This window comes from Tyto alba, unplaced genomic scaffold, assembly GCF_018691265.1.
Source record: "Tyto alba isolate M040663 unplaced genomic scaffold, T.alba_DEE_v4.0 Super-Scaffold_8, whole genome shotgun sequence".
Taxonomy (NCBI): Eukaryota; Metazoa; Chordata; class Aves; order Strigiformes; family Tytonidae; genus Tyto; species Tyto alba.
The window spans coordinates 7156767-7182744 of NW_024881329.1; the positions used below are offsets into that span (position 1 = coordinate 7156767).

Below are 25978 nucleotides of genomic sequence, written 5' to 3' on the forward strand. Positions count from 1 at the left end.
ATGTACAGGCCCCAGGAGAAAAAAAAATAAAGTAGATATAAAAGTACCAAAGTTTATACCTTATAAGAGAGAAGAATAACAGAATTTTGATGGCAAATCTCTTTCTACTTGAGAGACAAGTGTAAAGCTCTGCACCTCACTGACTAGTCACTGGTGTTTAACAGTGCTGCACAGTATAGCTATATTCTTAGAGAAATCCAGCTCCAACTTTTTATCTACCTCATCTTCATGGATGATCTACATTTTCCTCAGGATGAGAAACAATATCATGTATAAATCAAATTGCCACTGTAACTTGGGTCTCGCAAGAAGCTCTCTCTGATGGCTGGCATGGACACTGAAAAAGTACAGAGGATGGACCTCGCTGTGTAACAACACTCTCCAGTCTCATGATTTTTGTCTCCCAATCTGCTGCCAGCATTCGCTCCTCTGACCTCTTCCAGTTGTCAAACCCCCCTCACCAGCGCAGCACTGGGACCAGCGAGAGCCCCGTCCAGCCCGTGTCTGCCCAGACACCACAGCAGCTGTGCTGGAGCCGAGCAGTGCCAGGTCAGAGCTGAAGGCAGCACTGGGAGCCCTGTCCCACTCACAGCTGTCAAAGCACACATTCACCTTTTCAGTTATGAGTCCATGAAAATATGAAATCAAACCAGATTTTCTCTTGCTCATAGCCATGTTTCTACGGGCACCTTATATAAAAAGCAAGAGAGGAAAAGCTGCCACACAACACACACCTAAAGTAATCTTATTTCAGCTATGCTTTGGCAAAAAGCCTAGGCAGCATCAAGATTTTTTCCCTTTAGTTAGCAAACAGATCCTCTTTCCCTTTTTTCCAGGGCCCACATCCGTATATTCAACTATAGTTTCAGTATCAGCATTTATAGTTTTCATATGGTTACCATTTCTAAGGAAACCGCTTCCTCAGCATAGACACAGTTAGTATATTTTCTTATTTTCATGTTATTCTGGATTTGGCAGAATACTTGAACAGTGTGGGAGAGGGGGAAGGAGAGACCACAGGGGATAGAAATCAGACCTAGAAAAGTTGAAGGTGTGTTTCTTAGGACACAATAGATCAAATATGCAAAAATCATTATGAAATAATGATCCGAGCTCACTTTCTGACTTCCTTTTTATCAGTACAGCTATCACAACTGTTCAGATCTTTTCTGTCAGGATTTCATGTAAATGTGTAAGTCTTGCATGTAGAGGGACTAGAGCAGCCAGATCACCATCTTCACCACTGCTGTTTGCCTCCGCGCATCCAGCTCTGCCTTCCCAGGGAGCACAGTGCCCTGGAAGTAACCGTGACTTTGCTCACCTGCACTGTCTGGGATATGACACAACCATCACGGCGTCAGCAGAAAACTCCAAGAACTTATGTAAGTGCAACCTCTAGCACATCTACACTTTGATGTAGTACATCATGGCCGCTAGCTAACAGAAGCAGCAAAGGAAATCAAAGTCTCCAGCACAGGTCGGGTATTCTGCTATCCTCTTTTTCTTTCTGTTCTGAACAGCTTAGAAACAAACCAAAACTAAAGCCTGTTCCAACAGGCAAGGAGTAAATTTGTCATTTCAATACTAAGCTTTGAAACAGCAGTTCCAGAATCCAATATATGTGAATTCTTCAGGCTCGAAGCAAAAATACAATGGCTTTTAAAGAAAATATAACCCCAGACCCCAGCTTGCCCTGGTAATTAGTAGCTACAGTCTCCCAGGAGCAATCCTTTGCCTACCCTCAGTTAACAGGTGAGTGCGTTCAGCTGATACTGATAAAGACACAAGTCCAAGAAACTCAAGAGCACACGTTTCAGTCTGCCACTGCTATGGCAGGGATTGACGTCAACCATTGCAGCTATTTGCTGCATCACACCATACCAGAATGATTTTTTTTGACACATAATAAATACTGCCTTCAAAAAACAACCAGCCACCCATCCTGAAACATCTCACCTGGGCTGTAACAAACAAGGGTCAGAAAAAATGAAATACCAAAAGGTCAGTCCACTATTGGTACAATCAATGACTTCAAATTCCCTTGCATTTGGGCTGAAAAGACATGATTAAATCCTATATGCAGTGTATGCTTGACAGTATAGTTCCTTTATATGAAGAAAGTTGACATTTGCAAATTACTCAGATCCTGATCTTTGAGAACAAGTTGACCTAGTTTTAATTCTTCCTGTGCTTGACTCTCTGAACAGGTTTGCTTTCCCAGCTGCAAAGCTTGGGAAAGTATAGAACCCAGCCAGCCCTTAAAGATTGCTCCCTACAATATTTTCTAACAGCTTCTTTCCAATAACAGCAAAGTTCTTGCATATACATTTTGTACCTCTTTATTCTGTCGGCAGTACTCCAGATGTCTTCTGAAGACAGTTGACGACCAACAGGCCATGCAACTCCAGTGAACAAGTTTTCAAATATTTTTTTTCTCCAAATGAAAATAGATCTCATGAAGCAGATCTTGAAGAATAAAAACTATCAAGGAATCAAATCAGATTCAGGGATCAGATTTTCAAGTAAAGATACAAAATAAAAAAAAAAAAATCAGAAATTTTAAAAAATTTATGAACATTCAATTTTCTAGGTCAAATATACAGACTCCAGGATAACACAAAGCACACATCTAACATGAATTGGAAAATTACTTTTCTGAGGCAAAATATAATGGTGTAATATCGATTCACCAGGAACACAAACTACAGTGAATTAACAGTTTCTGTTTTACTGGAGGACAGCATGGATGTCAACAACAGATGGCAATCGCGGAGCAGTGCCAGGTTACACCAGCTGAAAATATGGCTCACTCCCCTTGCCATAGAGAGCTAGAATCTGACAGTACTATGCTATGGCCCAGGTTTATTAATGTCCATTTCTAGCTATTGTACTTTCTCTGAAATTTTTACACTCCGTCCTGAAATAGGCAATGAAGTAAAATTCAGGATATGCAATGCAACAAGCCATCCCTGGGGAAACTCAGCATCTCCTGGTACCACTTCCCTATACAGAAAACTCAGCTACAAATGCTAAGCTTTCTTTCCCCTGTACAGTGGTTTTATCCTGCAGCACAGGGCCAGTAAGTGGAAATTAAAACCTGCTTTTCAGTAGTATCAGAGAACAGGCTGAAACTGTATGATTCAGAAAGTCCTTTTCAGGATATGTGATTTAAGTTTTGTAGCTATTAAGTATTTATCAGCACTGAGCTAGTTAAAAACAAAACAAAACAAACAAACAAACAAAAAACAACAAAACCAAACCAAAACTAACAGCATTTGTGTTGTCACTATTAACTAGGGTAATATGTGGAATAATTTTAAAATCAGAATAATTTGAAGAGATGTCACAAAGCAGAAAAATATTTACCTGCTCTTCCAAAATTTTTGAAGCTTTATCCACCATTTTTAGGAACTATTTACTATGAGCTGTGTGTTACAAAGAACTTTGATCACACAAAACCCCTAACTGAAAAATCAACTGACAATTCATGATTAGTAAAACACCATATTAATTACTACCATAATTAAAATAGTCTGACTTAAAGAAAAAAAAAACCACATATCCTTATCACTATGAACAAAGGCAACATTCATTACCAGTTGAAGACGGAGATTTTGTTTCTGGTGTCACCTCATCTTGTAACAATTACAGGCACGTTTAAGTCCATGAAATTTAAAAGTAGTCAGATGACCTAAAGAAGTGAATAAAAATAAATCCAGAAGCATAAATTGTTCCTTCAGATTACGTGACACAAAAATGCTCACACTGAGGCTTAAAAGTAGTTTTCAAAATTATAAATCAAGAACAACAAAGAAGCCAGCATACTAGTGCAATATAGATGTAAAGTTCAATTCGTTTTTCACAGCTTAATACTTAGACATGGCATTTACTTTTCTGTCTTTTAATCCTTCCTAATAAACAAACAGACATTTATCCTACAAGCCACTTTTTCAAGCTATCTATAGGACTGTTGAGCGCATTTCTGCTCACTGCAGGCTTGCAGAGGGGAGAGCAGGAGAGTGGTCAATGCCCTACTCCTGCATGGGCACACTGCATCGAGCACAGACACACCCCTCCTAAAAGAAAAACCAAAAACCTACATATCTCCCAAGAGATTGCTACATCTTCCACATGCTCCTTCTTCAGTAACCTGAACAAAGATGAACTAGCAGAGCTAAGGTCAAAGAATTGCTCCAGGAGACACTTACCATAATTTAAATAAGCTTACCAGGAAGGGGATGAATGGTGCATGGCTCTTTATTTTACAGTTCTTGTGAACACTAGCCTACCTACCAGTTTGATACGACTGGAATATCAGGTATTATTAAGCAGAATCCTTGGCCAGCAGTTGACATAATGCTGAAAGTAGACTCAATTCCTTTTACTTCTACTGGAACAAGGAATGAAAGCTGAGATCGTGTTTGGTTACTGAAATGGAATTTTTAGAAGAAAAATGAAGGGGCCAATTCAGCCCTTTTGAAAAATCTACACAACCTCAAAATAACAGTCAGGTCTGATGTGAATAAGACAACTAGTATCATATTTTGGGGGCCAAGTTATTGGGTATGCTTTTGGAATTACAAGTTTACATCCATCTGGCTGGATGAACAGCAGTAACGGTGCTCATTTCCAAAAGATCAGCATTTAATTGTTAAAAAAATATATATTTTTTTTTAATTAAGTAAAATTATTTCTGAAATTATATACTCTCTGGTTTCTTCCTTGGCCCAGTTTTCAGTACTGAATACTGCTGAAGTCCATCAGTCTTGGACAGACTCATTAGTTGGAAAGACAGAGTACCTAAAGCTGGAACAAGACCCCTCTGCGTGAACAGTTTTGCTCTGCACTGACGCAGTGTTCTCCCTCCCTTCGGGCCAAAGGAGACCCTCAATTAATGTGTAGAAGTCTGTTTCAGAACAACAGGAAACCTGCAAGCTACAACAGCACAAACCAAGCAATTACAGTCCAGCTCTGCTGCCTGAACTGCGACAACTCTCCCAGCCTTGGTTCAGCTTTCTTCTCATCGGCCAGAAGGAACATATGTTGTTCTATGCTGAAAAGTCATTTGATGGTTATTAGCATTTAATTCAACTATTTTATGCTAACAACTAACACCTTCTGAAAGATTCATTGCACACAGTATTTGCCATCCAGCTTCCCAATTCCTTCTTCAATTATATATAAAAACAGTACGAAGAAACTTTACAAAAGAAAAAGGTATCATCACCAAAGAGGCACAGAGGTATGTGTAATGCAATCATGAAACACTAGGAGAATCAAGCTCAACAGCCCTCATTTTCTAGTCTAACTAATACATCATTTATGATGGTTTGTTGTTAGCTGTGAGTTCTTACCTGAGCACATTTTGTTTCAAAGGAAAAGCATAAGCTCAGCTGTTGCTAGATGTGCTTTATCTTTGAAAGCTAGATTTGCACTTAGCATGAAGCCAAACTCACGTCTTTTCTGCAGGACAGAATATAAATACATTGTTCTCTGCAATAAGTTATTTGAAAAAATTGCAATTCTCTCTATGCCTCAAATGTCTGGAAGTGGAGTATTTCCTGTTGGTTTAAGTTCTGTGGCTTTTGTTTTGTTTTTCAAGCTCTTTAAACATGTTTCCATATCTAATCGCAAGAGAACACAGCATCTTAAATATTATAACACACAGTAAACTCTTTCAAGCACAAAAAGAAGCAAGAACAACCAAAAGAGAAACAGCATACCTATGTTACATAATTTAAGGAAAAGCTGCAAAATCAAAGAAATTCCTGTTTTAACTTACACTGCTTAATGTGCAGAGATATCCAGGGTTTCAGTCCTGCCAGGATCCCAATTCAGCAAAGTACTTAAGGAAGTTGATAGGAAACAAAATGAAAAACCTCACATGTTTAAAACCTGACACCTGCTTAAGTGCTTTGCTACATTAGGGCCAGCAACCTCAGCGCTTCTCATCTAAGCTGCTTGTGAATCTTCACCGAAATGAGTTGCACTGTCCTTCGGCACTTGCCTTTAACCTCTCCAAACACCCCGTGGTTTGGAGCATGGGCCACCTGGGGCTTGCCTCAGCACAGATGCTCTTTCTTCATTAAAATGCATAGAGTAAAAGTGGTTTCTAAGCCTTTGACATAGCTCTCTAAGAAATTAAAGAGAAACCTGGTACAGAAACTTTCAGTGAGAACAATACTGAAGAGAACATGCCCCCCCATGCAATTGCTTAGACTCAAAACACTTTTTTTAATGCCTCATAAAGAGTGGCCGCACAGCACACCCATTTTAAGGGCTATTTGGAAGCAATTGCCCCTGGTAGCTCATTTGGAAGCAACACACTTTTCTGGACAGATGTGGTTTTCTGGTTAGAGTACCAGCTGGATTCCGTCCCTGGTTCTCACACAGCCCAGTGAGTCACTTACACCCTGATTCAGCAAAATGTGTCTAGCCAGGAAGATACAGAACATATGCTTAAGGCCAATTTATTGCATTAATATTTGAGCATGTTCTTTGTCAAATAAAGCAAGTCGCTGCTTTGTGGTTGCTAAAGGCTTATGTTAGGTTTTACCAAAATTAAATTTAAACAGCAGAGGGCTGTTCCTCCCTTTCACTTGCCTTTCTATCTCCAATTTCCTCAGGTTGCTCCTTCATATTTAGGACAGTGAAATGGTTTTCCATACAGGTTTCTCAGTGCTGTTATGTGGTCCACCTTCACACTGAATGTATGCATTAGTCGCTTTAGTAATGTTTAGTTATGAAGTATGTCCTTGAATACATTAGGCCTTGGGGGGTTGTTTTGGTTTGGGATTTTTGGAGGGGAGAAGGGTGTACGTAAAGAGCCAAGAACAAAACTACAGCATCTGAAAGTTTTGGTTTCCCCTCAAGCTCCAAGACAGACAGAACTGCAGTGTATTATCTAGCAAGGTGCTGCTGCCGAGCAGATGCAGGGGAAGCACAGTTACGCATTTGACATGATGGCACTTGGACACAGATCGGTCATCCAGCCCTGCAATCACTCTGGATTAGAAATCATCACATTCCTCTCATCATTTCTTGCTTTATACTATTCCTTCATCTTCCAGTAACCTCAACAAATCTTGCTCCTGGTTGCCAGATTTGACAGGTATACGGGACACACTCAGAAACCTGTATTTTCTGGAGTATGTGAGAACTCAAGTAGTTCGAAAATTTAATAGCTCTGAGAAAATTTTTCAGTCTATTTTATCCTCCATTGTGTGAACATAACTCTCAGTTAAAGACCATTAGGGTAAATTGAATAACTCTAAGATGCAAAAATTTGGCCAACACATTTTTTTAGACAAATTAAATATATACAGATTACAGTGGGCAATCTATTTCAAATGATGAATATGAGACAGAGCAATACGCTATACAGACTCACAGAGCTTTCATACTAGAAACACAAAGCATAGCAACCAAGTCTTTAGATGTGTGCTGTAATGAAGAAATAGTACCAAAAATACATAGTCATAAGCAAATAATGGTCTTGCAAATAATAATATGAATTCATGCAGAAAAAAATAGCACATGAGTAGAGAGGATCTGATGAATAAGAAGTTGAACATGGGACGATTGTATCACAACTCAGACTCAAATAAAAATTAGATTATTGTTTAGGAAAAAAAAAAAGAAAAATAAGGGATGGCAAATTGATGCTACTTCTGGTTATAAGCAAATTTGCCTCATTCTTTACCAATACCCCAATGAGTCTCTGCACATACTGTCCTGTTTGGTGACAAGGGGCAATGCAAGGGCTACACATCTGTCGGGAGGACAATGTTTTCACACATCAATGAGGCGTCAGCACACTGTGGGGAAGAGAAGCATCTGCCTTTTCATCATTCAGCCTCCGATCCCCTGAAATATTATCCTATATAAAAATTATTTGCCCAAATGGGTATTTTAAGCATCAAAAATTAAAACTCACACTGTCAGCAGAAAGCCAGGTTACCGGCAGGGAAAAACAAAAACAAACAACACATGGAAGTATAGAAGATTGTCTGCATCCCTTTAAATTAAAAAAAAAAAAAAAAAAGAAAAAATTAATCAGGTTAACATAAGCCTTGCTTACATACATGAGTATGTCTCTGAAACATCAGCTCACTGAGAGACACCACCAAAAATTGCCAGGTTCTAGTACCAACTCATCTTTCCCTGTAACAAAAATCCAAAACCCACACAGCACCAAATTCTCCGTGTATAAAGCAGGAATTCATTGTGCACAGAACTTTTGAATAATTCTTACATTAATGTGGGATCTCCCAACACACAATAAGCCTATTAATATATGAAACAATCCAATATTACTGGTTGTGTGCCATGTATCAATGATGCTGGAAACCCAAGTGTAGCTCTATCACACATACAGTAGCTTCAGCACTTTGGAAGTGAAGCTTACCACAGATACAGTCACAACGCTCAAAATGCAGCAGTGTAATAATTCCTGGGAACTTCACTCTTACTGCAAGTGCACAGAACACCACGAGTACATGTATTTGGCCATGAAATCCCAGAATGGCATATATTAATATCTTAACCACCCAACAAGAAATGTCTTCTTTCATATATATCACTAGAAAGCACAGATCCTTCAAAAAATGGGCAGCATTTCCACTGTAGCAACCAGTACTGCAGTGCTCAGAAAGAACTTTATCCCACACTCACATCCCAAAGGAGCGATAAGGGCTCTCCAGAATAAATGCAATGGTCCACTATTGTGAACCTTATTAATCAAGTGAACCTCCTGACTTCTTGTCAGCACAAGCACTTCTTTTCATCACCAAAAGATTTGCCAGACCAAAGAATATTATTTTGATACTACAACATTAAAAAAAACAAAACAAACAAAAAAAAAAAAACAAAAAAAAAAAAACAAAAACATACCTTGATTTTGATCTAAGTATACTATCGCCTACAATTTCCAGTGGCACTTTGAAGTCTGGACTTTATTCTTCTGCAATAGCACTATAGTAAACTACAGCTACATACAGTGAGGCCTAACAGTTTTTATAGCACTATCTTAAGCTTTCTTTTAGCAATGCCCTTTTTTTTTTTCCATGCCACAAACAAGGACTGCAGTTAACCAATATTGATCAGCACTGATTTATGACAGATTCCTGTCAGCAGAGCTGACTTGTGTTGAAGTTTCGCCAACTTCTCAGCGTTCAAACAATTTCATTGAAGCCCTTTGCAAAGAGGCATCACTTTTGTTATTTCAGAATAATATTTTGTTGTGGACGAACCATAAACATCTCAAAAGTCCTCTCACTGCTTATATTTTAATCTACTTGTGCAGTGGTTTTGATTCATTTCCACAGTATTTCAGGGCAATATTACAAAATTGTGCTCACAGTCCGAGGAGGGACTGCACACAGCCAACACTGAATCAGAGCCACATCTAGCTTCATTTTGTTTCAAAGGGGTATGACAATGGGCAAAGCTACTTCTTTGGCTAGACAAAGGTAATTCCCACTCTTCCTTAGCAGACTTCATAAACAGAGTAGAAGGCAGAGGCAGGGCTTTGGTCATTCCATGTACATTGTGTACTTGCGCAGAAAGGCAATAACTGATTTTTTTAGCAACACCTTGAAGGTTTCTGGCCTCCTTGGGATCACACTCCCCTTCTTAGAGGAGCAAGCTTACTGTAAAACTGATACACCAGACACTTTTGTGCCAAGTTGATCAAGCATAAAACCTTTCAGAAGCCTCAGAGCTTTTAAGTATCCAAGGGACTAAGGAGATTACAGACATACCTACAGAACCAAATCTTCTTTCACTTAGTTAACAGATTTCTACTATGCAACCTTTTCATCATTTTATCAATAATTTATCAATTAACTGGCCATCCATTGAATTTGCATAAGGATATTAAGAAACCACTTCCAGTTAATCACTTTCATGTAAACATATATATAATTGACTGTATAAATTACTTTGCAGAGAAATTAATTTGAATCTCTCCCACCTTTCAAGACAACACTAAAGCCATTATAAAATATAAGTTTTAAATTGTGTCCTGGTTTTCTCTCATTAATATTAGACAGTCACAGAGAGTACTAACACACTATTAAAACTGCCACTAAGACAAAACAAAAAGTCAGCTCTGATGAGTCCTACATGAGTGGCAGCCTTATTTGTTTAACTACAGCAGAAGCCACATAAAACACCATGTGTGGTCTTTGGGAGAAAAGGTTTTTGGTTGTGGTGCTGCTGTGGGGAAGGGGTTGCAGCCCGCACTCCGCCAGGCAAGACACAAGATGAGCAAAGGATAGACCAGGATAACCATAAATAGATCATAACAAACATTACAGACATGGGAAAGCAGGTTGAACCCAAGACAGGCATGTCCTGAACTACAAAGGACTTTAAGGAGACAAGACCTCCTATACTAGATGAGGTGCCAATGGTCACAGCCAGGCTTCAGGGTTTTATTTCCCTGACGCTTTTAGTCTCTTCTTCCCCAAATCAGCACTATATTGTTCAACAGTAAACACAGCTGATTCTGCCCTTTATGTGAAATGAAGCAAGTGTTTACCAGCTGTCCCAAAGTCATGAAAGGCTCTGTCATGAAAGAACAAAAAGAAAAGCTGAAGTGTCTGGCCATCCCAGTACATCAAGATATCAAAGTGTTTGAACGTGGTTATTATTACATCTCTGTTAACATTAAAAACCTAAACCAACAAACAGTGATCATGTACTACATTAGTATAACTACCTATTAATCAACATCCCTATGCAAAGTTTGTCTCTTATTAAAGAAAAATTGGCTTGATAGGTTAGCTCTACAAGAGTAGAAAGTTGTCAGACCTAAAAGGCTGTACCATAGTTCTCCCCCACAGCTTTTGGCAAAAGAGACTAACATAACTTTTCAACATCCTTAGTTAATTCACTGGAAAAAGGCAGAAGAATTTATACATTTCTTGTGTGAGGTTATGTTAAAATTGCATCTATTTTTGCAGCAGATTTTATACATCCAAATCCATCTGTAAATATCGCCCAGTTTCCACAACACGGAAGCCATCAAGAACCCACAGTATCAGAGATCAGACAATGACAAAATCCCTGTCTTCCCACTTGCAGTGTGTCATATGTAGATTGCTTATGGTCTAAAAAAATAAATAGCAAAAAGATAAGACAGAAATTTATTCTTGCTTTGCTTTTAGGTACCACGTATTTGAGTCCAAACTCTACAAATTCCAGGAAGCCAAAGAGCAAATCAGAACAAATACCAACACAGCAGTTCCCCCAGGTCTGGCACTGCCCATCTGCTGTATTAGTGGTTCCTGTAGGAAGTGGTCTCCTTCCTTGCAAACCTGTTTTAACTTCAGGGTTTGAGACCATCACCTACTTAGAAAGGGATACCGGTCCTTCTCAACCCCTGGATCCTGTCCTCATGTGTGCCTATGACTAAATGAGAGTTTGAATATTCACTAGCTTATTTTTGCTACAATTTATCTCCTACGTATATGTATAAATCACTTTAAAATTAATAGCTGATCTAAAGTCTTGCTAGGAAAGGCATTACAGTAGGCACAATGAACCACATTATCTCTTCAGACACTTATGGACCCAAATTTTCATAAGAACAGCTATCACAGAAACCCCCAAAATACACTTCCCTACATTCACCACACCACAGTATGTCATATGCCACAGCCATTTCCTCTTTCTGAAGATGCACATAATTGTGGTGTCTTAAATAATGCAGTGAGCACAGAGAAAGGGTAAATTTTGAAATGGAAAAATAATAGTTTGCACAGTAATTGTAAACTATCATAAATGCCAGAGATACTTAACCATGAGACAGAATGAAGGCTGGCCGCACTTTGAGGCAATTAAACTCCACAGCAATCAAAATAAAAAGCCTTTGTCACAAATGTACTTTTTTGTTTTTACTGGAAATCATGAAGCAGCTCAGCCTCAATGAATCAGAGACTGAGCCAAACTACAGGTCTCCCTTCTGCAAAGACTCTGGTCTGTGCCCTTTGTGCTTTCTCTGGACAGCTGGCACTTTGAGCTGGAAGGGGGAAAAAAAAAAACAAAAAAACAAAAAAAAAAAAAACAAAAAAACAAAAAAGGAACAGGCACCAACTCAAAATTTTCTTTCCATAAGTAGCAGCTGGCAGCCAGGTCAAAGGGAGTCAGGCATTGCTTTATAGAGACCTGGAGCCATTACGGAGTTTGTCTGGCATTTAAGATATAATCTCATCTCCATTGATGGCCACTTTGTTTATGGAATCAAATCTATAACAAGTAATGAACAGATTGATTTGGCACATGAAGTCACACCTCGGTATTTCTCAAAAATCTGGAGTCACAGTTACTTATATTTGTATATGTAATAACTAAAAAAAGCAATTGAGTTAATACAACCTGAAAGCTAAAAGAATACTTTTACAGGACTGTGATGGGTCAGTCCCCTCCTTCAGGCAGCATTATTCACTCTTTCACAATATTATTCCCTCTTTCGCATCCCCATCGCATTTTCTTCAAACCAATTACCCGTGTGCTTATTCCTTCAATTTATTTCATTTTGGAGGTGCCTAGGCTGGGGCTGGGGGGGGGGGGTGGTGGTGGAAGAGAAAAACAGAAAGTATTTTAAACTAAAAAAGCTCTAGACCACTTGAAAACATTTTTAACAAAGAAAACTTGAGACGGTGTGAAAAACTCTTTACATATTATCATTTTATAAGAACTTTTCTCCCCTGGCTATTTCACTGTTGTTATTATTCAAAAAAAAATGAGTTATAGCTCCTTACTCTTTTCCCCCCCTTCTCTCCTTTATGACACACTGTAGTTGCTTTCAAAAGGAATTGGGAATTTTGAGCCTTTTCCATACCTGGTGTTCTAGCTGTTACAGAGGCCTTTCATTAGGAGATAACATAAATGGTACTTGAAGCAATAATGGTGCAAAACAATATTCTAAAGGAACAATTTATTCATGTGATAAGAATTGCCTCATTTATTTTCCATAGAAATAGATCTGATTAATTTAGTGTTTCCCTTTTCAAAGCCCATTAAACTGCAGTCTGCCTTTGGCAAATGGTAGAGATTCACAGTGCTAAACAATGTTTTTGTTTTGTTTACAATGTTTTATTTACTATTATTTTGTGACATAGTTTCTTGTACTCAGGTTTTGACAATGGTAAACAAAATTCTGTTGAAAATTAAAACAAATAACAAGAGTGACACAAATAATTTCACAGCTGTGTCCAAAAAATGCAAGGTTCAAGAGAAAAGCTGAAATTATCTCAATGTACCATCAGGTACAAGAGCTGCCAGCAGGATCATAAAGGCAGAAGCCATGAAGGAGAACTCAAGGTACAGGGAACATGATTAATCCCAAACTATTCTTCTGTCTGTCCTTTAGGCACAATTGCTAGCCTCTCCATGGAAATGGCTCCAAAATCTGCCATGACATTTTTGTGAAATAACTTCACTCTAGGAAGACGCGTATTTTCTAAGCGCCTTGTTTAGACGACACATTTATCCATTGAAATCTCCAAGAAACTAAGAAGAAAAACAATATTCTTAAATTAAATATTATATGGATCACATCCTGTCACAAGGTCATTCTTCTGCATGTGGGTGTTTTTGATGAGTTAGAATGACAGAGCACTAGTCCACGAGATCTGGCGCTGATCTTGTGCACTACAGGCTGAGTACCTGCCATTCCCGTTAAAAGCTACAATTAAAACTAGACAAAAGTAATGTTTAGCTTATGCAGCTTATGAGTAAGATCATTTTTAGAAAGGATTTTATAGAAGTCTGAAGTCCTACTGTTTCTTCCACCTTCAGAACAGGGGGGTTTTGGTTTTCTTTTTTGTTTGTCTTAAAATAATTTCCTAAAGAGAACTGAATTAAGCTATTTTGTAAAGAAAGCAAACTTTTCTCTTTTGTCTATTAGTACAGTAATAAAATACACAACCCCTAGCACCCTGAGATCATCCCTCCACCTTTGGCTTTAGTTTGGACAAGGAATTGTGCTGTAAGGATAGTCTCCAATGAGATAACCAGTGCATTTCTGTCAATCTTCACTGATCCTCATCCAGATTGTTATAATGCTCAGATCATCATTAAAATTAAGATGGTGGTTTGATTTCCACCCATTATTATGCAAGGAGTTTGGAAGATTCTGAAGCATTAGAAATTTAAATGATCTAATTGAGAGGAGCAACATCTCTGTCCTCCCTGTTTTGCATACTTGTCCTATTTTTGTTTAAAAACAATATGTAGCAGCGGCACGTTCACATCTACGACCAAGCTGGTTTGCCATTTTTGTACTTTATTATAAACAAGCAACACTAACAGGTTGGCAAAAGGCTTCATAGTAGTCCCAGCAGTTTACAGCATATCCTCTCTCTGCTTTCACATCCGTACAAAACAATCACCATGATGCTCAGACCAAAACAAAGACTCTATTTTTGTTACATTGCCGCCCTTCAACACCAACCAGACACTTATCAGCACTACAATTTACTGTTACATCATTTTGGACCCATTCGTAGTACCCAGGCCTATTTCATTGCTGACCTTTCTGCAACATGTGTTGTGTCCTGCAGGATATTATGAAAATCACGGTACAAACCCTAACTCTTGATAGAGCTGAACAGATCCAATGTGAGATAATCTGCACTGTTCACAGCTGTTCTGAAGGTCTTGATGGAAAGTTGTACCCCTTTTTTGGATTGCCACACAGTGGGGACTAGGGGGCATTTTAGAGACAGAAAGAGAAAGCAGACTGGAGGGAGGAGGGCTTAGAAAAGGAACTGGGGAAGAGGACAGATTTATACATTTAGGAGAAGAATACTAACTCCAAAGTACTTACTAAGGAATTTACAGCATCTGCTGTTTCAATGAAACAAGCTTTCACAGATATTGGCTGTATTAATCCCAACACACACTCGGGAACATATTTTTCACTCACGTGGTAATTATAAGACAAGCTCTTTTTTAAACTTCATTCCCACCCTCTCCAGCCCCCCCAAAAAAGTTACTCCACTTTCCAAAGCATAGAATACCAACCTCTACATGGGAATCAACACAAATTTGTACCCCTAGTGCTAAAACCTCAGTTGCGGCTTGGAAGCACAAATGTAGGTTTGCATGTGTAGTACATAATCACAACCACACGCCAACAGTCTAACTTCTAAAGTTACACACATTCAGGAGGTGCAATATTTTCTCTCCAAATTCTACATCTTAGATGGAGTTTAGATTAAACATCCATTTAGATGGAGTTAATTGCTTCTCCATTTCTAGAGGACAACAACATAGCAATGAAAGCTTAGAGGACGCTTTACCAGGAAGTATATTTAAGATTTATTCCAGCTTCAGAGACATTGTTAATCTCAAAATTATACTTTGGATTTAAAAAGCCATGCTTTATATTTCTTTTGCCAAATCACCTGATGTTGACTATCCAGCCAGATGGAGTTTGGTTTTGTTTGTTTTCTTGTGGTAAATAATTCCCCAGCAGTCATACTTCTTTGCACAGGTGGTGCCTCTGCACCACTTGGGACCACCACATTTAGTGACTGTGATCTAACCTACTAACGTCGCTTTTCTGAAGAACACAGCTAGGAGAGGGGAATGTAGTCTTAAAGCTACTAAACAAGTTAATCCTTAACACATGGAACAGAGAAAGGCAATTCTCCAGCCAGGTAAGCTTTCTCACAACTGATTTCAGAAAGCATAATTTGAATGATGAGAATAAGGTGGTATTCCAGGTAAGAAAGTTGCAAATACTTTAAATAAGATAATTTGAGGATGCTGATGGTTTACATGTGCTCCTCCAGGGTATGTTTTCCCAGGCCCTAAACCCAAGTCTATATCACTAATTGCTAAGAAAGAGACCTAATTTTTACTAACTCATATACAGAGACTATAAGTAGTAAAATCCATATCTCTAGAACAAAATTCTGCAGTAGACTCACTGTATGTAAAATATGCTATATCATGCTACGGCTTCTTGCTCTAGGACAGAGACAGTTTCTCTAGGTTTATTTGCAAGTTACAGATGCTGAAAGATATCTGTTGCTTACATGTTTTAGGGGCTGACTATCTGTTGTTGTTTCTGTATATGTTTGTAGTCATACACTTAAATATACACTTTCATTTAAATAAATTCAATCCTAGATATCTTGGAAATGAAGCTATCCATTTTTCTTTAATAAATTAAAGTTTTGGTTCATTACCTCCGCTGTGCTTCCCACCTGGACAGCAGCTTGAATAGACAATTATTCTGTGGGCTCCAGATCCATTCACTTGAAAAGCCACAAACTTGAGCCATTGTTGAGAAAGTCAATTATTCAAAGCTGTGCAGCTTCATGGCAACAGAATACTTTGGGTGTGGTTTTGCCATGGCCAGAAAAAAATGGTGTTATATTTTTTTTTCCCTAATGATTAGGTAACCCCTTTTTTGTAGATTTTTTTTCTTTTTTTTTCTTTTTTTGGGGAAGGGTGTCAGGTGGGAAGTTTGAAGTGGACCAAAAAACCACTCCACTACTAAATATCAGATTCACCCATCTATGCAAGTCACAGCCTTAGAAACACATCCATCCAAAAAATCTGAGAAAACCTTCAACACAAAATCTAGAAAACTGAACCAACAAAACCAGAACCATTTCTTTGCTATTAGGGATGCTCATTATGGAATAGTGTCCTGGATTTGAAGTTTCAAGGACTCTCCTGATGCATTGAGAGATACTCGCATAGAAGACAGACACGTATCTGTCATACACACGGAGTTTCAAAGCTCAGTCAGACTGACAGTATATTAGACACTTAACTAGATGTAAATATCTCTAAATCATTCTCATAGCTATCTATTTTAGTTACTGCAAACACTTAGTTTAGAGCATAAATTAGGGGCTGAGAAGAGGGGCTGTGTTCATACAGTTTCACTGCAGAGCCAGAGGATGATGGTGCACTGTCACCATCTAGCTCCACATACGGGCTTGGTTTCAGCCTACAAACCAACAACAACAACCCCCCCGAGTCAAATCCACATAAGCAACCATACTTACACCACCTCCAAGTTCACAGGAAAAATCCATGGCCTTCCTCTCAAGGACTGAAGCTACTACCTTTTTCCTTTCTCAAATTGCTCTCCACTGGGGTGGATGATCAGGGATACACATTGATTTTATGTTTGTCAAACATAATTTAAAAACACCACTCCACAAACTACTGAATTCAAACCCTAAACACCAGCTCCTGTGTAAAAAGCACCAAAAAAAAAAAAAAAAAAAAAAAAAAAAAAAAAAAAAAAAAAAAAAAAAAAGCCTTCTCTATCAACACCCACTCTCAAATACTTTCCAATCTCATTAGTGTAGATCTGACCCACCTGTGCAAGCTGGTAGAGGAACACAGGCTGTGCTTGTCAGCACAAAACAGCAGTGAAAGGGGAGCAATAAATAAACACACCAGAAGCTATGATAGAGAAAATCTGTCCTGTTCACAGTCAAGTCAATGGCAAAAGTCCCAACAAGAAGCAGTGTGGCACCCTGCCTCAGCAGGCAAGAGCTCAGTGCAATAATCTTACTTTCCCCCTGCCTCTTGTGCATCTTGATAAAGAAAAGAAATTCCCAGTGTGCTCCTTACACAGCTTAACCCCTGTCTTCTTACTGGAAACACAAAACAATTCATTGCGACCAGACCCTGTGCTGTAACACTGATCATATTCCAGTACAACTGATAAATAAAGTCTTACATAACAGTCTTCATTCAAGACACTTAAATCTGAAGTTTCAAATACACTTTATCCACTTTCAGTCACACAAGACAGTTTCCCCTATAAGAAAACCAAGGATGGTAGAAAAAGGCAATGTATTCTAGTGGCCCATTTAACAAATGAAACATTTACTTTCTGTTTGGTGTAAAGTGACAGCTGGCTTATTAGAGCTGACACTGATCCCCCCGAGAGGATTTTAGTGCGTGAGTTGCACAGGTGAAGGTCAAACCAGCAAAGGAATTAAATGAAGATAGGAAGGAAGCTGCTTCCTCTTAAGGAGAGAAATTAGTTAACAGGAAAACTATTCCTAATGCAGCCCTTGCTGGCTGGAAATACAGCACTTGCAAAATGCTGTTTTCAAGAAATGCTTCCAAGACACTTTTTGAGTTTAAGTTTTTTTATACCTGGTCACCAGCTCCATGTGCTGCAGGCACGACCCCAGTGCAGCTCTCACCTGCAGTAAGGACTCCATGAACGCAGTTCGTGCCATGTCACTGCCTGATTTACACAGTATCAAAGGCAACACGTGCAATACTCTTACTTATGAGTCATACATCACTTTTGACATATGTAAGAAGGATAATTAACACGGGATGCTCCGCTTTTTAAAGTGAATAATAAGACAAACACAGACGTCCTGTCTCGGTGAGTTCTAACTCCTCCGCCCGGCACACACAGCTGGCTGCAGAGTTGAACAAGCTGTCTGGCTGCCCTGGACAGACCTTCAACACCCCAGAAGAATTTTTAGCCAAGAGATGATCAGTTTTTGCCAAGGTTTCTTCAGCACTCCTGCTTTTGCCTCCCTGGGCCATGCACGGCCTCCCTGCCACAGCCACTGCCCCACAGCAAAAGCTGGAGAAGGAAGTTTCCACTCCCACAAGGTGACAAGGGTTGCGGGGCTGGCGTGGGGCTCAGGAAAGAAATGGGGATTTGAGCCCTGGCAGTGTAGCAGGTCCTGCCTCAGGAGAGGTGCACCAGCCTGTTGTGGCAAACCCCCAAGGGGAGATGGAGCCCTGATTTTTGTTCCTTTTCACGTTTGCCCTGCTGAAATTACAGCAGTGAAAATAAAGCAACACGTTTTTGCTAACCCTGACCCCACGGCACGGAGAGGGGCAGCGTGTCCGTGCCCCAGCCAATGCACCTAGTCAGAGCGAGGACATGGGTGCGGGTGCACATGCACCCAAACTGGGCAGCTCGGCAGCCCGGCACGGGCGACGCAGGACGGCTCCCAGCCACCTCGCCCTGTGCCCCAACTCCAGGGCAAGCCAGCTTTGACCTCCAAAATTTGTGGATGCTTCAACTGCGCAAATACCAAATGACTTTGGTGTGAGCCATGCCTCGGGACCCCCCCGCGACCTGCGCGTTCGTTACACCTTTCACATTTTAAGAGAGCAGAAGAGCAGCTGAAAGTGCCAAGCCCAACCTCAGCAGCCAGCAGAGCCCCCTCTGGGAATCTCTTACTCTGAATATTTCAGCTCCCTTGCAGCACTGCTTTTAACTCCTTCCCGACCAACAACCCAAAAAGCATCAGAGCAAGAAGTTTCTGGCTATCAGTGACCCATCACCATCCGGGCGTTTTGGGTTTCCCTAACAATTCCTGAAGTCAGTGAGGTGCATTTGAGTTTGCAGGGAGAGATCACTGAATTAAATCCGGAGGGTGCCAACATCTCTGGTTTTAATCTCAGCCCTCTCCAAGCACACTTGTATGATACAAGGTGACAGATTTTATTCTTCCTTCATGTAGATATCATTTACTTAAAACTGTGAGGACCTATTCTGGACACAGACAAATTAACGTGGCTCCACTGACTACAGTAGGGCTCTGTCAGGGTACACAGTCTGGAATGTGAACATATAAAACCAGCATCATTTCTCTAGAAGTAGCTTTTCGCTGGTGTCTGTTAGGTCTGACTAAAACATTTTCTCTGTGATTTACTGCAGTTTTGATGAGTTGGCATTCTGGTATCACAAATGGTCACATGTAGCTCCACGTGAGAGAGCAACCAGGACCACAGAAACCAGATTGTTGTCACTTGATCTAACCAGGGATGAAGGTCCAAAAATAAGCATGTTTGAGAACAGATTTTTGATTCCTGAAATGCATCAGGCAAGTAATTTGGTCTGTTGAATACTGTGGTCACTTTTCAGAGCTAGGCATGGCATACAGAGCAGTACTTGACCCTCTTCCTCCTAAACACAAAAAGAAAGAAGGGAAATGGGTTATTGCCTGGTTCCTCTGCAATCAGGGGGGACATGATGCCCATTTAGGTCACCAGACATGGCACCGGTGGCCCTGTGTCCCCATGGAAGCTGACACAGGAATGGTTCCTAACTGTTTCAGGCTGCGCTGCATGTTTTTCCCACATGACAGGAGAGCAGGGCAGGTTTACTTTCAAAAAATATTCAAAATTTGCTAGGTGAATAAGTGACACAGAGAAGGTTTATCATCCCCATGTGTCATGACTTTCCTGGCAAAATAAGACTCAGAAATCCAACTTCCCAATTCTCAGTCCTCCTTCAAACCACTCCTAGTAGATGTGAGTTGGTTTGCCAGACTATTAGATTTTTGTTTGTCAACACCTGTTGTGCTAACAAGATCAATACAGGACTGCCTCAATATCACAGGTACGTGCATATAAGAAATACACTCATAAGACAGGATCTGAGAAGTTTGGCTTAGCCATAAAGTTTTGCGGAGTCACAGATCTTCTCATCTGATTTACGCCAGTTTCAATCAATATTTTTAATCTTGACACGCTGGATAATATCCTGAGCTTGAGCACATCTCCATGGAAGACCCAAAGGAATAGGTATATGTAATCAAATGCAATCCCTGGCTCTGCACAATTTGTGTGAAATACTGAAGAAAGCCACTTGCATAGTATTCACACTTAATATAGAGCACCCACTCAAATAAACATTCTGAGGTAGAAATGAACTAATAACTAGCTCTAATCTCTTTTAAAGGTCACAAGCCTGCTAAAATGTTTTCAATGCATTTTCAAGTACGAGCCTACCGAAAGCCTGTGGATCTTTTTCCTTCTGCTGGGTTCTCAGCATCAGGTGCTTGCCCTCCCCGCAGAGCTTCACCTGCAGAAGTTCAGGCCTTCCCAGGGCTTCTTCTTTGGACTCTGACGTCTGCAGAGCGAGTGTCTTTCAACAGACCGTCTGCCCTCTGCTACCTCCCACACCATCAACCGCTGCAGACGGAGGGTTAGAGTCCAGAAAACACAGCAGGGATAGCAGGGAAACAACGGAGCTACTTGACTTGCAACTAAGCACAATCCGTTTAGAAGTCCAATTAGAAAAGTTGTGGTTAATCGCCACTTGGGAGGGAGGGAGAAGCCAAGAAGAAATCTTCTTGCTTAAGAGATAAGGACAACAGTATCTAATCCCAGCTGAAGTTCTTCCCTCTGTGCTTAACAGAAGTTCACTCTATTGGGTCATCTGTGCAGCTCTCCCAAACCAATCTAGCTTTCCTCTGATGGCCTATGTTATTCAAAGAGACTCCTCCAGCAATCAGAAGAGAGCACAGGTACTCATCTTCTGAATTTCCTTTCAGACAGCACTGCCACCTCTGACCCTCTCAGGGGCCCCTACAAAGGGCTGTGAAACACCCTATACCACAAGGCATTTGCATACGGACCAGTGCCACCCATTTTATGGCCCATTAAGACTAGATAGCCACCTGGGACAATGACTTAAGAATGAAGAATGGAGTTAATTGGGCCAGGTACACAGGAAGCAAAAGAAACTTGGCACAAAGTTGCTCACGCTACTCTAGCTGATTACACTGGTAGTAAACCTTGTACTCTGAGACCACATTTGCTTTCCAGACCCAAGAAAAATATGTGCTTCCTCCTCTGTTCATTAAGTCAGTATGAAGACTGGTATGCAACTCCTGAAAAAAAAAAAAAAAAAAAAAAAAAAAGAGCCTTCCATGGCTGTGCCATCCTGTATGTGCCTCTCCAGCAACTTGCTTCAAGCCCATTTTATTTCCTCTTTTATCACCAGAACTTTCTGCCAGTAATGATACATTAAGTATCTGGCATTCAAAAAACAAGTAACAAAAGTTTAAAAAGATAAATGGGGAAAAAAACACATCTGCACACAGAATGATGGTTGTAAAGAGAGCAAGAGCAATGTCAGTGCCCTTTGGAAAAAAAATTTACATAGGCCAAAGGATGACTGCCAATAAATACTAATATCCTTTATTAGACATTGCATGTCTTAACCCCATTTTCCTTAATGCTTTATTACACATTTTACCTTGTACGACACTGATGGAAATTTAAAGCCACCTCAAAGAGTACAAGAGTGTAATATAAAAGAAGCAAAGAAACATTTTGATTTCCTCTTTACCAAAGAGGAAGAAACAAGCTAGTGAGGATAGTAAAGTGTTAAAAATGTATAACCTGTTTTTCAGTCTCCCAGGTATCCTCCCTACCTACAGTCATGTAGACCCACCAAATCCATAAAATATTTAATTTTTGTCTCCTCCTACAGGTGCAGCACAATTTTAGCCTCCAACACAGTGTACAGGTTTCTTGGTGAGATTTTCAGCAAACAAGATAAAACCAAACTGTCCGAGGACTTAAGTCCTGCAACATGAAACTGCAAAGACTTTTGCAGTGAATATTATACTCCTGTATCAACCAATTCCGGTGAGACTCATCATACATCCTTGACTGTACACATAAATCTTTGAAACCCCAGATATGGTGTGGTTTTTACCCGATATATTTATATTATGAAAATTAAAATACATTTTATGTTATTCTAGCATCTATCAGCCTTTACTTTAAACCACACACTTCATTTAGTTAAAGAGAGGGAAAGAAAAAGCAGGAAATAAAAAGGGTTTTAGGAAAATGGCCCTATTTTAGGAGGAACCTGGTACAACTGTCTTTACCCTGCCAACAGACTTCCACATCCCATCCGGACATAAACTACTTTAAACAAAAACATAGATATACCATTACAGCTTTTTTCAGTCTGTCTGTAGAAACTGCCACATGTGCAACTGAGAAAAAGTATCTAACCCAGCAGTAGCTTTCCCTTTCCAAGAGGAAATATTTGCATCAGTGTACGCAAGTTTTAGAAATACAGAAATAAATGCCTAAAGGCTGAGCAACGTTCACTTTCCATGAACTTTAGAGAAAGGACCATTCACATAAAATAAAGATACAGTTCAAAATAAAGTAACGATACAAAAATAATATGCTAAGATACAGAAACATAGACCTTGAACAGCAGAAAAAAACATTCTGAAAAATTGTTATCACATACACATTCACCTCCTTTTTGACATTCAAAGCATATGAAAGTTCCAGTCCAAAATGCATTGACAGAAAAAGTTGCTCAACTGCCCAAGCATTGCATTTAACACACACACTGCCCTGACAGAGTGTCAGTATGGATTTAATCTCAGACGGCTCAGAAGACTATGGACAAATATCATCACCCAAAAATAATCACCATTTGTTCTCATTCTCTTTATGTATATGCGACAAATATGCTTTTTCTGCATTTTCAGCTGAAGCAGCCAATTACCTGCTGTGCTCTGTAAGCTCCCATCCACAGTCCCCAGGAAACGAATAACGTGCCGTGAAGCACAGTGAGGAGAGCTCACTCGGATGCAAAATACTTCTGAACTTACTCAAGTAAAGTCTCTCCACTGCATTCGCGGGCTGAGCTATGTGTTAACCGTATCTATTCACCGCTGAAAGACTACACTTTACAGTTATAATCCTGGTGAATACTGAGCATTTAAATAATTCTACTTTTGCTTAGCCACACAAAGGGGTTTTCTTCTTATACCACAGCTGTACACAAAAGAATAGAGTGCCATTTCAAATCAAAACTCCTGAAGTTACTACTTACCAGCTTGTGATTATATATTCAGTAAGCCAGATGAGCTGAAAAGATTTTGTTGCAGAAGACAAAAGTTACAAAAAAGAAGGCAAAGTTAACAAAAATGAAGGGAAACTAGCATAAATCCTCTATTCATTCATCTACTTAAATGTTCCTGAAGACTAAAAAGGACCTTAAAGAAAGTGCTCTCAGCAAAGACTACATCCTCTTGTCAGTCAAACCCTGCATAGTTTCAGCTAGGCATCCGTCCAAAAAGACATGGAATTATTCTATTTTTGTCTCCCAGTGCAAGTGGAAACATTTTTACAGATTTGTGGTGAGGATTTTGATTTTTGTAGTGGTCAGCTACTAGAGGAATGTAATTAAAGACCATGTTAAATGCAAGACTGTCCACAAAGGAGGAACTGGATAAATCTGGAGATAAATAACAATTCTGTTACGATACAGTCTGATATAGAAGCACAATAAAAACCTTCAACAAGGTTAAAAATCCAGATGTGGTTTACTGGATGAAAGTTGTAAAAAACTTTCTTTTAAACAGCATTGTTGTCACGAGTAGTGAGACAACAACACATTTTCGACAAATGTAGGCTTATCTTTTATAATGGAATTATTTTAGTAACAAAAAATGTATGATATTATATGGAAAGTTAAACATTTGTTTTACCACCCATGTTATGTCTGGTGTGTTACTGTTTTCATTCAACACAGGTGTTTCCTTAGAAGTACTTCACATTTTGCCCATTGCTGACTTATAAAATAAACCTTCTAAACTTCTGACTTTATAAAGTATGAAAATACCTTGGAAGTTACATGGTTCACTTCTGTTGCATTTAATTTTTACTCTTACCATATCGATAAGAAAGTACGATTGTTTCCTGTGTACATTCAGTCTGGAAGCTGACACTGAAACTCAGTGTACATCTTTACTGATCCCTTGAGCTCTCCAGATACCAGAGCTTCCTCACAAGGGAAGCTTTTAGTTCAATTCCCCAAAACTCTGTCATCATCAAGGAGCCTGAACTCTCATCCCTGCTGCCTTTTCCTCTCTGCTCCAACTTCCTCACACATTGCCCCTTTCACACTTGCTTGTTACTTTGCTCCCATCGATCCCTTTCGATGTCCTCCATCACTGCCCTTTTCCATCATGCACTGACCGCTTTTCAGTCCTCTCAGGACCTCTAAGTCCCCGTCTCCTGGCCCTGCTCAAGGACCGAACGCCCTACGCTCCCGGTCATCCTTAGGGCTCCTCCAGCCACCACTGCCTGGTAGGTGACCTTCCAAGCTACTCGAGTGTAAAAAGCTCTCCTGAATTAGTCCATGAAGTAAGCTGGTCCTGGCCGTCATCATCCCTCAGGTCAAAACCTTCATCCACATGCACCAGAAGACTTGAGTCGACCGTAACAGTAAGTTGGAGGGTTGTGAGGAACAAACAGTGCCTTTTTTAACAGAGGAGAAAAGAACCACTTGTCATCCCCCTGTTCCCTGGTTCTCCATACTTACACATTGCTTTTTCGCTCTGACATTTCAACTTTCCTTGCAGTGTGAATGTCCTTGGGGTAGGATGTATCTCTTACTGCATTTTGAATTAGTATAACAGGCTCCAGTCTTTTTACACTGCTGGGCATTATTACAAAGCAAGCAAGAAATAAGTTCTTTCTTTAACATCTTGCTACTTATAATACTGACTTATTATCTTCTTCCTCAAATCACAGCTCTTGCAAGATGTAGCTTCAACTGAATGAAGAGATTCATCTTAATTTTAGGGATGAAAAAGGGGAGAGAAAAAAACCTCTGTGTAGATGGGTGCACATTTTAGATGGGTGCACACACATCACCAGAAAAGACAACAGGTTATTAAAGCTTCAGTAGGACAAGAAACTTGCTTCCCTTTGAAACATCTCAGGCACGTTACTGTGCAGGTTTCCCCAACCAGAAACATGACATGCTGTCATCCCGTTATCTAATTCTCATGTTTGCTGAGCGTGGGGCAAGAAAATGTGAAGGAGAGGAGCACGAGCTGGGGTGCAGGGGTGGGGGCAGAAGGGCAAGAGGAAGCCCTAACTGCCAAAGTGCAGCTCTGCTTGAATTACATTTGGGGAGGCAGGATAAGGATAAGGCAGGATTAACACTAATAAACTTGTCAGCCCTTTTCTTGCTGACATAGGAGTTGAATTTCTCCATTTAACCCTTAGTTACAAGGATCCCTGCTAATCCTTCACCTCTTGTCCTTGAGACAGATAGAGAAGCATTTTACCTCAGGTAGTGACACAGGGTTACCCAGAAAACCATCAACTTTCTTCAGCATCATTTTTCACTCAGAGCTTCTGAATAACGACAACTTCATCCACTCCCATGTCC

General features: G+C 39.8%; 1 protein-coding gene across 10 annotated transcripts in view; it reads right to left on the minus strand.

Annotated features, from left to right (window-relative positions):
* Window positions 1-21074, minus strand: part of INSC (INSC spindle orientation adaptor protein) — a 136243-nt gene extending 115169 nt beyond the window's left edge. For 3 of the 10 annotated variants that reach the window (XM_033006963.2, XM_033006961.2, XM_033006962.2), the window contains exons 1-3: window positions 5783-5955; window positions 3597-3691; window positions 2336-2481 (exon numbers count right to left, since the gene is read on the minus strand). Coding sequence is in view for 2 of the 10 variants with exons in the window: in XM_033006959.2 (XP_032862850.2) it covers window positions 20761-20803 (43 nt within the window). In the remaining 8 variants the exon portion in view is untranslated. Of the gene's footprint in view, window positions 1-2335; window positions 2482-3596; window positions 3692-5354; window positions 5396-5782; window positions 5956-20760 lie in introns of those variants that run through there. The other 7 variants (XM_033006964.2, XM_033006965.2, XM_033006966.2 and 4 more) reach the window with 5 other exon arrangements.
* Between the last annotated feature and the right edge of the window lie 4904 nt (window positions 21075-25978).